Raw genomic sequence first — 16,665 nt, 5'->3', positions numbered from 1 at the left:
AGAGTGGATACCGGGAAGATATTTCCTCTTGTGGGGGAGACTAGAACTAGGGGATGCAGTTTAAGGATAAGAGGTCTCACTTTTAAAATGATGCAAAAAGCATTGGAGGCTGGGTCTTGAATTTATTCAGGCTGAGTTAGATATGTTTTTGATCTAGAAGGGAGTCTAGGGTTATGGGGGGCAGACAGGAAAGTGGAGTTGAGATCACAACCAGATCAACCTGATCTTATCAAATGGTGGAACAGGTTCGAAGGGCCGAATTGCCTACACCTCCTAAGTCTTATGTAGCTCAGTGTCAAAAAGTGTAGTCAATATAACGTGCTGCTTGCTTTCTAATATGTGACATGTCCTTTCATTTCTAGATATTTTGAATGATGCCATATTTGATGAAGACCATGATGAGATGGTAATAGTGAAGGACATTGACATGTTTTCAATGTGTGAACACCACTTAGTTCCATTTATTGGAAAGGTAAGCAAACAAAAATCTGGCTAATGTTGAGTATTTACACGCTTTGGAGGCATACAGCAAAGGTTCACTAAATTGGTCCCTGGAATGAGGGTCCTTTGACGAGAGGCTGAGTAAATTGGGCCTGTACACTCTCGAGTTTGGAAGAATGAGAGGTGATCTCATTGAAGCATACAAGATTCTGAAGGAGCTGGATAAGGTAGACACTGAGAGATTGGTTCCCCTGCACAGGGAATCTAAAACAAGGGCACAGTTTCAGGATAAGGGACCAATCATTTAGGACTGAGATGAGGAGAAATTACTTAACTTAAAGTGTTGTGAATCTTTGGAATTCTCTACACCAGAGGGTTGTGGATGCTGCATCGTTGAATAAATTTGAAGGCTATATCAGGCAAACCCCCCACCTGCCAAGATTGAGGCACACATGATTTCGCCACATGAACATTAAAACTTAAAATTGCAAGCTGCTGAGCGGAAAGACATTTCCATGGTAACCGACAGTGTTGGAACAAGGGACAAAAGGTCATGCCCTGACTCTTCCAACCAACAATGAACTTTTGATTACCAGATGTTGAAGGTGGAGGGGGCTAGCATTCCAGAGACTGCTAAGGTACAATCCACAAACCTTGCAGGAGAGACTGTTCCATATAAGGATCTAGTCACATGACTAACCTGCTGGGCAACCTGGGAGTTTTTTGAATTTGAACTCCCAACAAAGGAAATGGAACAGAGAATGCCATGTGTTCATGGACTGAGAACATTTCCTCTCCTCACTGCCTGCCTCCATCTCTTTCCCATGGAACTGAATCTTGTGAAGACACGTAAACTCAAAGAGAAAACAGTTTCCTACGTGAACATGGTACTGCGGGAGGACACCTCAGAGAGGTCATGCAGCGAGGCAATATGGGTGGAGCTCAGGAATAGGAAGGGTGCAGTCACGATGTTGGGGGTTTACTACAGGCCTCCCAACAGCCAGCGGGAGGTAGAGGAGCAGATATGTAGACAGATTTTGGAAAGATGTAAAGGTAACAGGGTTGTAGTGGTGGGTGATTTTAACTTTCCCAATATTGACTGGGACTCACTTAGTGCTAGGGGCTTGGATGGGGCAGAATTTGTGAGGAGCATCCAGGAGGGCTTCTTGAAACAGTATGTAGATAGTCCAACTAGGGATGGGGCCATTCTGGACCTGGTATTGGGGAATGAGCCCAGCCAGGTGGTTGAAATTTCAGTGGGGAAGCATTTCGGGAGCAGTGACCATAATTCCATAAGTTTTAAGGTACTTGTGGATAAGGATAAGAGTAGTCCTCGGGTGAAGGTGCTAAATTGGGGGAAGGCTAATTATAACAATATTAGGCAGGAACTGAAGAATTTAGATTGGGGGCGGCTGTTTGAGGGTAAATCAACATCTGACATGTGGGAGTCTTTCAAACGTTAGCTGATTAGAATCCAGGACCAGCATGTTCCTGTGAGGAAGAAAGACAAGTTTGGAAAGTTTCGGGAAGCTTGGATAACATGGGATATTGTGAGCCTAGTCAAAAAGAAAAAGGAAGCATTTGTAAGGGCTGGAAGGCTAGGAACAGATGAAGCACTTGAGGAGTATAAAGACAGTAGGAAGGAACTTAAGCAGGGAGTTAGGAGGGCTAAAAGGGGTCATGAAAAGTCATTGGCAAACAGGATTAAGGAAAATCCCAAGGCTTTTTATACATATATAAAGAGCAAGAGGGTAACCAGAGAAAGGGTTGGCCCACTCGAGGACAGAGATGGGAATCTATGCGTGGAGCCAGAGGAAATGGGTGAGGTGCTAAATGAGTACTTTGCATCAGTATTCACCAAGGAGAAGGACTTGGATGATGAGCCTAGGGAAGGGAGTGCAGGTAGTCTCAGTCATCTCACTATCAAAAAGGAGGAGGTGTTGGGTGTCTTGCAAAGCATTAAGGTAGATAAGTCCCCAGGGCCTGATGGGATCTACCCTAGAATACTGAGGGAGGCAAGGGAAGAAATTGCTGGGGCCTTGACAGAAATCTTTGCATCCTCATTGGCTACAGGTGAGGTCCCAGAGGACTGGAGAATAGCCAATGTTGTTCCTTTGTTTAAGAAGGGTGGTAAGGATAATCCAGGAAATTATAGGCCGGTAAGCCTTAAGTCAGTGGTAGGGAAACTATTAGAGAGGATTCTTCGGGACAGGATTTACTCCCATTTGGAAACAAACAAACTTATTAGCGAGAGACAGCATGGTTTTGTGAAGGGGAGGTCGTGTCTTACTAATTTGAATGAGTTTATTGAGGAAGTGACGAAGATGATTGATGAGGGAAGGGCAGTGGATGTTGTCTATATGGACTTCAGTAAAGCCTTTGACAAGGTCCCGCATGGCAGACTGATGCAAAAGGTGAAGTCACACGGGATCAGAGGTGAGCTGGCAAGATGGATACAGAACTGGCTCAGTCACAGAAGACAGAGGGTAACAGTGGATGGGTGTTTTTCTGAATGGAGGGATGTGACTAGTGGTGTTCCGCAGGGATCAGTGCTGAGACCTTTGCTGTTTGTAGTATATATAAATGATTTGGAGGAAAATGTAGCTGGTCTGATTAGTAAGTTTGCGGACGACACAAAGGTTGGTGGAGTTGCGGATAATGATGAGGATTGTCAGAGGATACAGCAGGATATAGATCGGTTGGAGACTTGGGCGGAGAAATGGCAGATGGCGTTTATTCCGGACAAATGTGAGGTAATGCATTTTGGAAGGTCTAATGCAGGTGGGAGGTATACAGTAAATGGCAGAACCCTTAGGAGTATTGACAGTCAGAGAGATCTGGTCCACAGGTCACTGAAAGTGGCAACGCAGGTGGATAAGATAGTCAAGAAGGCATACGGCATGCTTGCCTTCATCGGTCGGGGCATAGAGTATAAAAATTGGCAAGTCATGTTGCAGCTGTACAGACCTTAGTTAGGCCACACTTAGAATATTGCGTGCAATTCTGGTCGCCACACTACCAGAAGGACGTGGAGGCTTTGGAGAGGGTACAGAGGAGGTTTACCAGGATGTTGCCTGGTCTGGAGGGCATTAGCTATGAGGAGAGGTTGGAAAAACGCGGATTGTTTTCACTGGAACGACGGAGCTGGTGGGGCGACATGAAAGAGGTTTACAAAGTTATGAGCGGCATGGATAGAGTTGATAGTCAGAAGCTTTTTCCCAGGGTGGAAGAGTCAGTTACTAGGGGACATAGGTTTAAGGTGCGAGGGGCAAAGTTTAGAGGGGATGTGCGAGGCAAGTTTTTTTAACCAGTGGGTGGTAAGTGCCTGGAACTTGCTGCCAGGGGAGGTGGTGGAAGCAGATACGATAGCGACATTTAAGAGACATCTTGACAAATATATGAATAGGAAGGGAATAGAGGGATATGGGCCCCGGAAGTGCAGAAGGTGTTAGTTTCGGCAGGCATCAAGATTGGCGCAGGCTTGGAGAGCCGAATGGCCTGTTCCTGTGCTGTACTGTTCTTTGTTCTAAGACAAATACTGGGTCCCAATGAAACACAAGACCATATCTTCAATCAAGAACTGCAGTGAGTTTGAGAAACAGTAACAAGATATTGCCTCAAACTGTTCTACTTATCTTTTCTTCTCTTTTCTGTCCCTATTTGCATGCTAGCGCGGGTGCATTGTATAGCTGTAGACGTTAACTGCATTAGAATTGAAATTTAAGGTTTAATAAATTTCTACATCTTTAACCCACAGCCTATTTGTGCTCATTTCTTTGCCTTATAATTGGAAAGTTGTGAACAAGGATTCACAAAGGGGGAGCTCAAAACACAATATGTTTAAAATTAAAGCCTGTTACAGTAAGAACATGTGAAGATAGTAACAGACCCCTAGACACCTTTCGCACCTGGTCGTAACAGAAATTGGATTGTTACCCACAGACAAACGAGTTAAATTGGAAGTGAGAAACCAAATTGTTCCCAATCAACAAGAGCAAAATATCAATACAGGTTTTCTTGTGGTTGTGTGTGATTGAATTCAAACATGTCTGCAACTGAAGCGAGTAGCTCTCCAAGCCAGGGTGAAGTAACTTGGAATAAGTTAAAAGCACTGTCTATGGAGGAGTTGAGGAAAATGGCTGAGCAATGTGGGATTACTGTACGTGGCAAGGCAAGGAAGTCTGAACTCCTAAGGCTAGTGGCCAACCATTTTTCCCTTGAATCTGAGGAAGCAGAGGCTGTGTTAGAAGTAGACCCAGAGAGGGTACTGTTAGCAAAGATACAATTGGAACAAAGGAAACTTGAATTAGACGACGGCAAAAGAGAGAGAGAGGCAGGAAAGTGAGAAAGAGAGAGCCTTCCAGAGGGAACGTGAAGAAAATGAAAGACCGAAGAAGGAGAGAGAGAAAGAATATTCTGGAAGGAATGTGAACATAAGAACTAAGAGCAGGAGTAGGCAATTCAGCCCCTCAAGCCTGCTCTGCCATTCAATACGATCATGGCTGATCTCAACTTGGCCTCAACTCCACTTTCCTGCCCATTCTCCATAAATCTTCAACCCATTTCTAATTAAAAATCTGTCTGTGTCCTTCTTAAATTTACCCAATGTCCCAGCATCCACCGGACTCTGGGTTAGTGAATTCCACAGATTCACGACCCTTCGAGAGAAGTAATTTTTCCTCGTCTCTGTTTTAAATCTGCTACCCCTTATCCTAAAAGTATGACCTCTCGTTCTAGATTGCCCCACAAGAGGAAACATCCTCTCTACGTCTACTTTGTCAATCCCCTTAATCATCATATATACCTCAATTAGATCTCCTCTCATTCTTCTAAACTCTAGGGAGTAAAGGCCTAAACTGCTCAATCTCTCTTCATAAGACAAGCCCCCCATCTCTGGAATCAATCTAGTGAACCTCCTCTGAACTGCCTCCAATGCAACTACATCCTTTCTCAAGAAACAGGACCAAAACTGTATGCAATACTCCAGGTGCGGTCTCACCAATGCCTTGTACAGTTGCAGCAACACTTCCCTACTTTTATACTCTATTCCTTTAGCAATAATTGCCAAAATTCTATTTGCTTTCCTTATCACCTGCTGTACCTGCAAACTAGTTTTCTGCGATTCATGCACGTGGACACCCAGATCCCTCTGCACCGAAGCACTCTGAAGTTTCTCTCCATTTAGATAGTAATTTGCCTTTCTATTCTTCTGACCAAAATGGATAACCTCACACTTATCCATGTTAAAATCCATCTGCCACATTTTGGCCCATTCATCTAATCTATCCATATCCATTTGTAAATTTCTTATTTCTTTATTGCAACTTACTGTCCCACCTATTTTAGTGTCATCTGCAAATTTGGCTATAGTACCTTCTATCCCTGCATCCAAGTCATTTATATAGATTATAAATAGTTGGGGCCCAAGGACCGAACCCTGTGGCACCTCACTGGCTATATCTTGCCAACCAGAAAAAGACCCACTTATTTCGATTCTCTCTTTTCTGTTGGTTAGCCAATCCTCTATCCAAGCTAATAAATTGCCCCTAACCCCATGTGAACTTACCTTGTGTATTAACCTTTTGTGCGGCACCTTATCAAATGCCTTCTGGAAGTCCAGATAAACTACATCTACAGGATCCCCATTATCCATTTTGCTTGTTACAGCTTCAAAGGACTCTAGCAAATTAGTCAAACATGATTTACCCTTCATAAAACCATGCTGACTCTGATGGATTGCATTTTGACTTTCTAAATGTCCTGTTATTACTTCATTAACAAAAGATTCTAACAATTTCCCAATGACCGATATTAAATTAACTGGTCTATAGTATCCTACTTTCTGCCTCCCTCCCTTTTTGAATAAGGGCGTTACATTAGCTTTTTTCCAATCCATTGGAACCTTTCCCGTATCCAGGGAATTTTGGAATACTATAACCAATGGATCCACTATCTCCGCTGCCACTTCCTTTAAGACCCTAGGATGTAGGCCATCAGGCCCTGAGGACTTGTCTACCTTCAATCCCAATAGTTTGCTCAGTACTTTTTCCCTAGTGGTGGTGATTGTTCTAAATTCCTCCCTTTCTATAACCTCTGCATTACCTGGTACTATTGGGATGGTACTAGTGTCCTCCACCGTGAAAACTGAAGCAAAATACTGACTTAGTGTCTCTGCCATTTCTGTGTTCCCTTCTATTAACTCCCCAGTCTCATCCTCCAATGGACCAACATTCACTTTAGCTACTCTCTTCCTTTTTATATACTTATAGAAGCTTTTGCTATCCGTTTTTATATTTTGCGCTAGTTTTCTTTCATAATTTACCTTTGCCCTTTTTATTTTTTTAGTAACCCTTTGTTGATCTTTAAAAGTTTCCCAATCTTCCAGCCTGCCACTGGCCTTTGCAATATGGTATGCCTTAGTTTTTGTCTTTATGTTATCCTTAACTTCCTTGCTTAGCCATGGATGTTTTTCCCCTCTCCTAGAATCTTTCTTCCTCTCTGGAATATATTTTAGATGGGATAAATTGATTATCTCCTTAAACATCTGCCACTGCTTGTCAACTGTCCTACCTTGTAGTCTTCCTGCCCAGTCCACTAGGACTAAATCTGTCCTCATGCCTATATAATTATCTTTGTTTAACTCCAGAACGCTCACCTGGGACTCCAGCTTCTCGCCCTCAAATTGAATTTGAAATTCTAGCATGCTATGGTCACTTTTTCCCTATAGGATCCTTAACAATGAGATCATTTATTAATCCCACCTCATTACACAACACCAAATCTAGACTAGCCTGCTCCCTGGTTGGTTCCACAACATATTGCTCCAAAAAACAATCTCTAATACATTCAATGAACTCTCCCTCGAGGCTACCCTTGCCAATTTGACTAATCCAGTCTATATGCATATTAAAATCACCCATGATTATTGCCGCACCTTTCTTGCAAGCCCCCAGTATTTCCTGGTTTATACTGTGCCCCACTGCAGAACTACTGTTTGGGGACCTATAGATTACTCACACCAGTGACTTCTTTCCCTTGCTATTTCTTATTTCTACCCAGACTGATTCTACACCTTGATCTTCAGTGCCTATATCGTTTCTCACTACAGCACTGATCTCTTCCTTCACTAACAAAGCTACACCAGCTCCTTTTCCTTCCTGCCTATCCTTCCAAAATACTGAGTACCCTTGGATATTCAATTCCCAAACCTGGTTTCCCTGCAACCACGTCTCAGTAATTGCCACTAAATCAGACCCATTCGTCTCTATTTGTGCTGTTAACTCATTTATTTTATTCCGAATGCAAAGCCTTTAAGTTTGTTCTATTATTAAATTTCCCTACTCTTGTACGATTCCTTGGTGCAATATGACATTCACATGTTCTGTCCCTTTTATTTTCTGGTAGCAATCAGCCTCATCACTAACCTGCGCTCCTACCTTCTCCTTTAACTTCCTGTTTTTCCATGCAACTGAACCCTCCCCCTCCCACTATTCAGTTTAAAGCCCTATCTACAGCCCTAGTTACGCGATTCGTCAGGACTCTGGTCCCAGCATGATCCAGGTGGAGCCTGTCCCATCGGAACAGCTCCCTCCTTCCTCAGTACTGGTGCCAATGTCCCATGAATTCGAACCCATTTCTCCCACACCAATCTTTGAGCCACGCATTTACCTCTTTGATCTTATATACTCTTTGCCAATTTGCTCGTGGCTCAGGTAGTAATCCAGAGATTATTACCTTTTTGGTTCTGCTTTTTAATTTAGCCTCTAGCTACTCATATTCCCTCAGCAGAACCTCTAACCTTGTTCTGCCTATATCGTCGGTACCTACGTGGACCATGACAACTGGATCTTTCCCCTCCCACTCCAAGTTCCTCTGCCGCCCGGATGAGATATCCCGAACCCTAGCACCAGGTAGGCCACAGAGCCTTCGGGACTCTCGATCCTGGCCACAGAGAACAGTGTCTATGCCCCTAACTATACTATCCCCGATTATGACTACATTTCTCTTTTCTCCCTGTACCACGGTGCTGTGGTCAGTTTGCTCATCCTCCCTACAGTCCCTGCTCTCGTCCACACAGGGAGCAAGAATCTCAAACCTGTTGGATGGGGACAATAGCTGAGGCTCCTGCAGCACTACCTCCTGGATCCCTCTACCTGCCTCATTCATAGTCACACCTTCCTGTCCCTGACCACTGGCCAAATTCAAGGTAGTTAATCTAAGGCGTGTGAGTGCCTCCTGAAACACAGCATCCAGGTAACTCTCCCCCTCCCTGATGTGTCGCAGTGTCCGAAGCTCAGACTCCAGCTCATCAACTCTGAGCCGGAGTTCCTGAGCAGCCAACACCTGCTACAGATGTGTTCACCAGGAACCACAATGGGGTCCACCAGCTCCCACATCATGCAGGTACAACACATTGCCTGGCCCTGCATTTCTTTTTAATTTGTTTTTAAATTTCCGACTGGTCTTTAGTTTTTTAAATCCGCTTTAGTCTTTAGTTTATATACTTATAAATCAATCAAGTCTTACTCTATGTTGATTCAATTAAATTAAATTAAAAACTTACCTGTACTCACCCCAGCTGCTCTGCATTTCCCTGCTCTCTCTGTTCAATGTGATGTCACTCTGATGTCACTTTTCGCTTTTTCTCAGGCTCCGCTCCTTTCTGCGCCTCTCTCACACAGGCCTTGACACGCTTTTTTTTTTATACCTCCGGTCCTGCTGCTCCTCAGGCTCCGCTGCTCTCTGCCTCTCTCCCACACAGATCCTGCTGCTCCTCGGGCTCTGCTCCTCTCTGACTCTCTCCCACACAGGTTTTGGCGCACTTTTTTATACCTCTGGTCCTGCTGCTCCTCGGGCTCTGCTCCTCTTTGCCTCCCTCCCACACAGATCCTGCTGCTCCTCGGGCTCTGCTCCTCTCTGACTCTCTCCCACACAGGTTTTGGCGCACTTTTTTATACCTCTGGTCCGACTGCTCCTTGGGCTCTGCTCCTCTCTGCCTCCCTTCCACACAGGTCCTACTGCTCTTTGGGCTCTGCTCCTCTCTGCCTCTCTCCCACACAGGTCCTGCTGCTCCTCGGGCTCTGCTCCTCTCTGCCTCGCTCCCACACAGGTTTTGGCGCGCTTTTTTTATACCTCCAAAAGAGAGTTATGGCGGCTTGAGTTAGCTAGGGGATGACAGAGTAACCCTAGTGATAGCATGGTCAATATGGAGGAGCATAAGTCCTGGCTGGGTACAAGATTGCTAAAACTCACTCAAGTAATTGCAGAATTCAATGAGGAAGATGTGGAAGTGTTTTTCATGTCATTTGAGAAACTGGCAAGGCAGCTAAAGTGGCCAGCTGAGACCTGGTCTCTTACTGCAAAGCAGACTAACTGGAAAAGCCCATGAGGTTTATTCCTTGTTGCCAGATGACAGTTCATCAGATTATGAACTGATCAAAAATGCTATCCTCAGGGCATATGATTTAGTACCCGAAGCCTATCACCAAAATTTTAGAACCCTCAAAAAGCAAGCCCATCAAACTTATCTGGGGTTTAAAAGAAGTAAGCAGCTAGCTATTGACCAGTGGCTAAGAGTTTTAAAAATATAGCTCAGCTATGAGACTCTCAGAGAAGTAAACCTGTTAGAGGAATTTAAAAACTCTCTCCCATTCTCAGTGGGTTGAGGGAGCCTGGCAAGCAGCCGTTCTGGCCGATGAGTCTGCTTTAATTTATAAGTCGGTTTCCCAGGGGAGAACCTTTCCTAATCACCCCCACAAATCCAAAAAGGACAAAGGGTGGGATGGTGATATCAGCCCAGGTAGTCCTGGAAGAGAAAGGAAAGCAGGAGACACAGGGGGCCCTCCCTCAGCCAAAAAGGAAGGTGCTGTGAGCAAGTGAGACTTGGAGACCTCTGTGCTTCCATTGTATAAGGCAGGGCATCTAAAAGCTGACTGCTGGAAACTAAAGGGGAACCCGGTAGGGTTAATCAGGGCACACCAACTCAGTGATGACAGGGACCTGAGGCAAAATACAGCAGAACAAGCAATGGCTTTAACTGCAGTAAGAGTGCAACCCAGGAAGCTTACTATGGCCAGTGCAGCAAAAGTTAATAGGATTCCTGAAGGTTATCAGGATTTTGTATTTGAAGAGAAAATAACCCCCTATCCCTCAAATGGGGCAAGCAAGCAAGCCCATAGTGATTCTCAGGGCCACAGGGGCCACCAGATCCCTTTTACTGAGAAAAGGCCTGACCTTTCTCCCACAGTGTGCAGTGAACACCAAAATGGTGGTGAATGGTACTGGAGGGCAGCGCATGTCTGTACCTGGGTGCACCTGGAGTGCAACCTAGTTTCGGGAGCAGTAACTGTAGGGATTGTCCCTAGTTTGCATGTGGATGGGGTTGACCTGCTCCTAGGTAATGATCTGGCAGTGGTGAAGGTGGTAGCCCCCACAGTAGTGAAGGAAAGACCACATGAGGTCAGAGAGACAGGGCAATGGCAGGAGACGGTGTCCTGCAGAGTCCCTGAATGTGTAGTGGGTCAGGCCATAATCAAACCAGTTCCCCCAGAGGAGACTGCATTGGCACTGCCAGCTAATGGCCATGAGGTCTGCTTGTGAGAGACTTTCTTTGGAACATTAGGAGACCCAGGGAATTAAATGGATTTTCCCTAGGTAAGGCTCAGCGAGCTGACCCGGTATTGCAAGAGTTAGCACAGGCTGCCCAATATGAAAGTAAAGCAGAGGGAGTCCCTGATTGCTACTATTTAAAGAATGGGGTACTAATGAGGAAATGGAGTACCCCTCACAGACCTGAGAGCAAGGAGTGGACAGTAGTTCACCAGTTAGTGGTGCCGCAGAGGTACCAGAGAGAAATATTAAGACGGGCCCACGAGACTACAGTGGCTGTACGTGCCAGTATACGAAAGACCAAAGCCTGCATAAAACAGCAGTTTGACAGGCTAAAACTCCACAAAGATGTGGTGGAGTACTGCAGGAGTTGCCACATGTACCAGGTTGAGGGGAAACCCCGACCTACAGTGAAGCCTGCACCCCTAAGTCCTGTACTGGTGTTAGGAGGACCCTCCAGAAGAGGGCTGGTGAACTGTAAAGGCCCACCTCCGCGAACAAAAGGGGACAGGCAGGCACAGGGCTGGCAAAAGTTTAGAAAGAGAAGTGGAAAAAGTGACCAAGAGGGCAGGTTAAAGGAAGTCCGGAAAGAATCCTGGATGAAAACCCCTACCGCCCAGTCAACCAACCCAAAAAAATGTGAAAAGTTAGACCCCACATCCTTCTATGTGAATGCAAACTCTAGAAGTACCCGACCAGTGTTGCGAACAGCATTTACAGGAACCTGCAGAGACAAAGAGAGACCTCTACAGGGCAGAGAACCTGTGAGGGTGATGCCTCACCTAGTTGAAGTGTCACAGCAGTTAGGTTTGCATAAATACCTGCAGGTAGGGGTGTCCTAGAGAACAAAGGGGAGAGTAACAAAGATTCTCACCCACAGTCAGAAGAAAAGGGAACCACCCATCCCCTGAGCCAAAAGTCTTTGCATGACTGAGTTTAGGATAGACCCACCGCCCCACCCCCCCAACTAACTCTTCTGACAGGAAAAAAAGGGGGAAATTAAAGCAGCCCTGGCACCCAGAACAGACCATTTTTAATGAGCTTCAAGATTGGTGAATGAATGGAAATTAATGAGAGAAATGCATGGTTTCTTTCTGTATCTTGTATTTCTCTCAAACTCTGTGATAAAATGTCGTTTTCTTAGAGTTATAGAGTTATACAGCACAGAAACAGGCCCTTTGGCCCATTGTGTCTGTGCCGGCCATTAAGCACATATCTGTTCTAATCCCATTTTCCAGCACTTGGCTCGTAGCCTTGTATGCTATGGCGTTTCAAGTGCTCATCTAAATACTTCTTAAATGTTGTGAGGGTTCCTCCCTCAACCACCCCTTCAGGCAGTGCGTTCCAGATTCCAACCCCACCCTCTGGGTGAAAAAATTTTTCCTCAAATCCCCTCTAAACCTCCTGCCCCTTACTTTGAATCTATGCCCCCTGGTTATTGACCCCTTCGCTTAGGTTAGATAGGAAGAAACTTTTTCCCTATCAATACCCCTCATAATTTTGTATACCTCAATCAGGTTCCCCCTCAGCCTTCTCTGCTCTAAGGAAAACAACCCTAGCCTACCCAGTTTCTCCTCATAGCTGAAATGCTCCAGCCCAGGCGACATCCTTGTGAATCTCCTTTGCACCCTCTCCAGTGCAATCACATCCTTTCTATAGTGTGGTGAACTGTACACAGTACTCCAGCTGTGGCCTAACTAGCGTTTTATACAGCTCCATCATAACCTCCCTGCTCTAATACTCTGTGCCTCGGCCAATAAAGGCAAGTATCCCATATGCCTTCCTAACCGCCTTATCTACCTGTTCTGCTGCCTTCAGTGATCTATGGACAAGTACACCAAGGTCCCTCTGACCCTCTGTACTTCCTAGGGTCCTACCATCCATTGTATATTCCCTTGCCTTGTTTGACCTCCCAAAATGCATCACCTCACACTTCTCAGGATTAAATTCCATTTGCACTGCTCTGCCCATCTTACCAGCCCATCTATATCGTCCTGTAATCTAAGGCTTTCCTCCTCACTATTTATAACACCACCAATTTTAGTGTCATCTGCAAACTTACCGATCATACCTCCTATATTCGCATCTAAATCATTAATGTACACTACAAACAGCAAGGGTCCCAGCACCGATCCCTGCAGTACACCACTGGTCACAGGCATCCACTCACAAAAATAACCTTCAACTATCACCCTCTGCCCCCTGCCACTAAGCAATTTTGGATCCAATTTGCCAAATTGCCCTGGATCCCATGGTCTCTTACCTTCTTGACCAATCTCCCATGCAAGACCTTATCAAAAGCCTTACTGAAGTCCATGTAGACTACATCAACTGCTTTACCCTCATCTACACATCTAGTCACCTCCTCAAAATTCAATCAAGTTTGTTAGACAGGATCTCCCCCTGACAAAGCCATGCTGACTATCCTTGATTAATCCCTGCCTCTCCCAATGGCGATTAATCCTGTTCCTCAGAATTTTTTCCAATAGATTCCCTACCACTGTTGTTAGACTCACTGGCCTGTAATTACCTGGTTTATCCCTGCTACACTTCTTGAACAGTGGTACCATATTCGCTATCCTCCAGTCCTCTGGTACCTCTCCTGTGGCCAAAGAGGATTTGAAAATTTGTGTCAGAGCCCCTGCTATCTCCTCCCTTGCCTCACATAACAGCCTGGGATACATCTCATCTGGACCTGGGGGTTTATCCACTTTTAAGCCCGCTTAAACAGCCAATACTTCCTCCCTTTCAATGCTAATTTGTTCGAGTATATCACAATCCTCCTCCATGATCTCTACATCTACATCATCCTTCTCCATAGTGAACACAGATGAAAAGTAATCATTTAAAACCTCACCTATGTCCTCCGGCTCCACACACACACTGCCACTTTGGTCCCTAATGGACCCTACTCTTTCCCTGGTTATCCTCTTGCCCTTAATATACTTATAAAACGCCTTAGGATTTTCCTTTATCTTGCCTGCCAGTGTTTTTTCATGTCCCCTCTGTGCTTTCCTAATTACGTTTTTTAAGTACCACCACCGCCCGCCCCCCCCCCCCCCCCCCCCCCACTACGCTTTCAATACCCCTCTAGGGCTTCTGCTGTTTTCAGCGTTCTAAACCTGCCATAAGCTTTTTTTTTTCCTTATGCAATCCTCTATATCCCTTGACATCCAGGGTTCCCTGGACATGTTGGTCCTACCCTTCACCTTTATGGGAACATGTTGTCCCTGAACTCTCACTATTTCCTTTTTGAATGACTCCCACTGGTCTAATGTAGACTTTCCTGCAAGTAGCTGCTCCCAGCCCACTTTGGCCAGATCCTGTTTTATCATATTGAAATCGGCCTTCCCCCAACTCCGTACTTTTATTTCCGGTCTCTTTGTCCTTTTCCACAACTACCTTAAATCTTAGAGTTATGGTCACTGTCCCTGAAATGCTCCCCCACTGACACTTCTACCACTTGTCCGGCTTTATACCCTAGGATTAGGTCCAGTACTGCCCTTTCTCTTATCGGACTTTCCACGTGCTAGCTCAAAAAGCTCTCCTGGATGCATTTTAAGAATTCCGTCCCCTTTTAAGTCTTTTACACTAAGACTATCCCAGTTAATATTGGGGAAGTTGAAATCCCCTACTATTATTTTTGCACCCCTCAAATCGCATTTCATTCCCCTGGGTGTGGAGGTGTCGGGCAAACCCCCCCACCTGCCAAGAATGAGGCACACATGATTTCGCCACATGAACATTAAACTTAAAATTGCAAGCCCCTGACCGGAAAGACATTTCCATGGCAACCGACAGTGTTAGCACAAGGGACAAAGGACCATGCCCTGACTCATTCAACCAACGATGAACTTTTGATTACCAGACATTGAAGGTGGAGGGAGCTGGCATTCCGGAGACTGCAAAGGTACAATCCACAAACCTCGCAGGAGAGACTGTTCCATATAAGGAGCTAGTCACATGACTAACCTGCTGGGCAACCTGGGAGATTTTTGAATTTGAACTCCCAACAAAGGAAATGGAACAGAGAATGCCGTGTGCTCATGGACTGAGAAGATCTCCTCTCTTCTCTGCCTGCTTCCATCTCTTTCCCATGGAACTGAATCTTGTGAAGATGTAAACTCAGAGAGTACAGTCTCCTACGTGAACAATTTTTAAGACAAATACTCGGCTCCAACAAAACGCAAGACCATATCTTCAATCAAGGACTACAGTGAGTTTGTGAAACAGTGACAAGATATTGCCTCAAATGGTTCTACTTCTCTTCTCTCTTCTGTTCCCATTTGCATGTGTGTATCGCATGTGCATGCTAGCATGGGCACGTTGTATATCCGTAGGCGTTAACCATATTAGAGTTTAAGTTTAAGGTTTAATAAATGTTATCTTTCTTCTTTAAACCAAAGAAAGCTTGTTTGTGCTCATTTCTTTGCCTTATAATTGGAAAGTTGTGAACTAGGATTCACAAAGGGGGAGCTCAAACACTATGTTTAAAATTAAACCCTGTTACAATAAGACCAGGTGAAGATAGTAACAGACCCCTAGACACCTTTCGCACCTGGTCGTAACAGCTGGGATAGACAAATTTCTGGTGTCTCAGGGAATCGAGGGATATGGTAAGTGCGCAGGAAAGTGGAATTGAAGCCTAAGATTAGTCATGATCGCATTGAATGGCAGAACAGGCTCGATGGGCCATATGGTCTACTCCTGCTCCTATTTCTTGTGTACACTTATTATGGAATGTCGTGACATCAACCGCATTGGTATATGGAATGTGTCATGACGTAAACCACAGTTCCTGAGCCTGACTTGTGACTTTTTGGAAGGAATGCAAATATTACTTTTCATCGAGTGAAATGGGATAATTTACCCCTCGACATCTTGACTACGTGAAAAGCTCTTGACATTTATTTCAAAACACTGTGGAGTACAAGAAATGCTCCAGGGCAGATGTCACTGAATTAAACTAGATCACAATTGACAGAACCTTATCTAACCTGGAAATTATAACAGTAATCTGCAAGAACAGATTACATGTTCCTATCATATTTAACCCTTTGAACTCTGGAAGGGGATGTTTGTTTATTGTTGATAGCTATAAAGCCTGAGGAAACAATTCAGTGTTGTTTACATTGTTCCATGAATTTTGAGTCTGTATTTAATAGCAAATGTTGTTGAAGTGGAATTTACAATAATCAAAGAAAAACTCAAACAGGAAATCAGATTCTAGCGGTTCATTTCATTGCACTGATCTTAGTGTTTCTCACTTCAATTATTATGAATAACAATTATTTCTCATTCCTCTGTTATTTGGCCTCTGTACTGACTTAGGCCACTGGAGTTGCCAGGGTACTATTTATAGACTAACAATTGTAAATAAATTGTGTAATTGAGGATTGTAGTTCAGCTGAGATGTTCTTATGCAAAGTTACTGTAACTTTCTAAACCTGGGTTGTTGGTTGAACCTGGGTTCTTAGGCTGAGGGAAATCTCTTGGCTTGATCTTTGGCATGTCATTATTATTTCATCAGATCTTTCTATGTTTGCAGCAACCACTGATTCAAAGATTAAGAAATCTGCCTTTAAATATAGTTGCCTCCAGCTGTGCCCTGTTGTT

The 16,665-nt window shown here is 44.6% G+C and overlaps 1 protein-coding gene across 1 annotated transcript in view; it reads left to right on the top strand.

Moving 5' to 3' along the window:
• The window catches only part of LOC137373795 (GTP cyclohydrolase 1-like), a 59,545-nt gene that overhangs the window by 30,513 nt on the left and 12,367 nt on the right, over positions 1 to 16,665 (top strand). The window contains exon 2 of the mRNA XM_068039174.1: positions 363 to 472. Within this exon, the coding sequence (XP_067895275.1) occupies positions 363 to 472 (110 nt within the window). The remainder of the gene's footprint in view (positions 1 to 362; positions 473 to 16,665) is intronic.

Source organism: Heterodontus francisci, chromosome 9 (genome assembly GCF_036365525.1).
Source record: "Heterodontus francisci isolate sHetFra1 chromosome 9, sHetFra1.hap1, whole genome shotgun sequence".
In the NCBI taxonomy this organism is placed as follows: Eukaryota; Metazoa; Chordata; class Chondrichthyes; order Heterodontiformes; family Heterodontidae; genus Heterodontus; species Heterodontus francisci.
The sequence above is the reverse complement of the archived record's forward strand: the minus strand, read 5'-3'. Positions and strand labels throughout refer to the sequence as shown.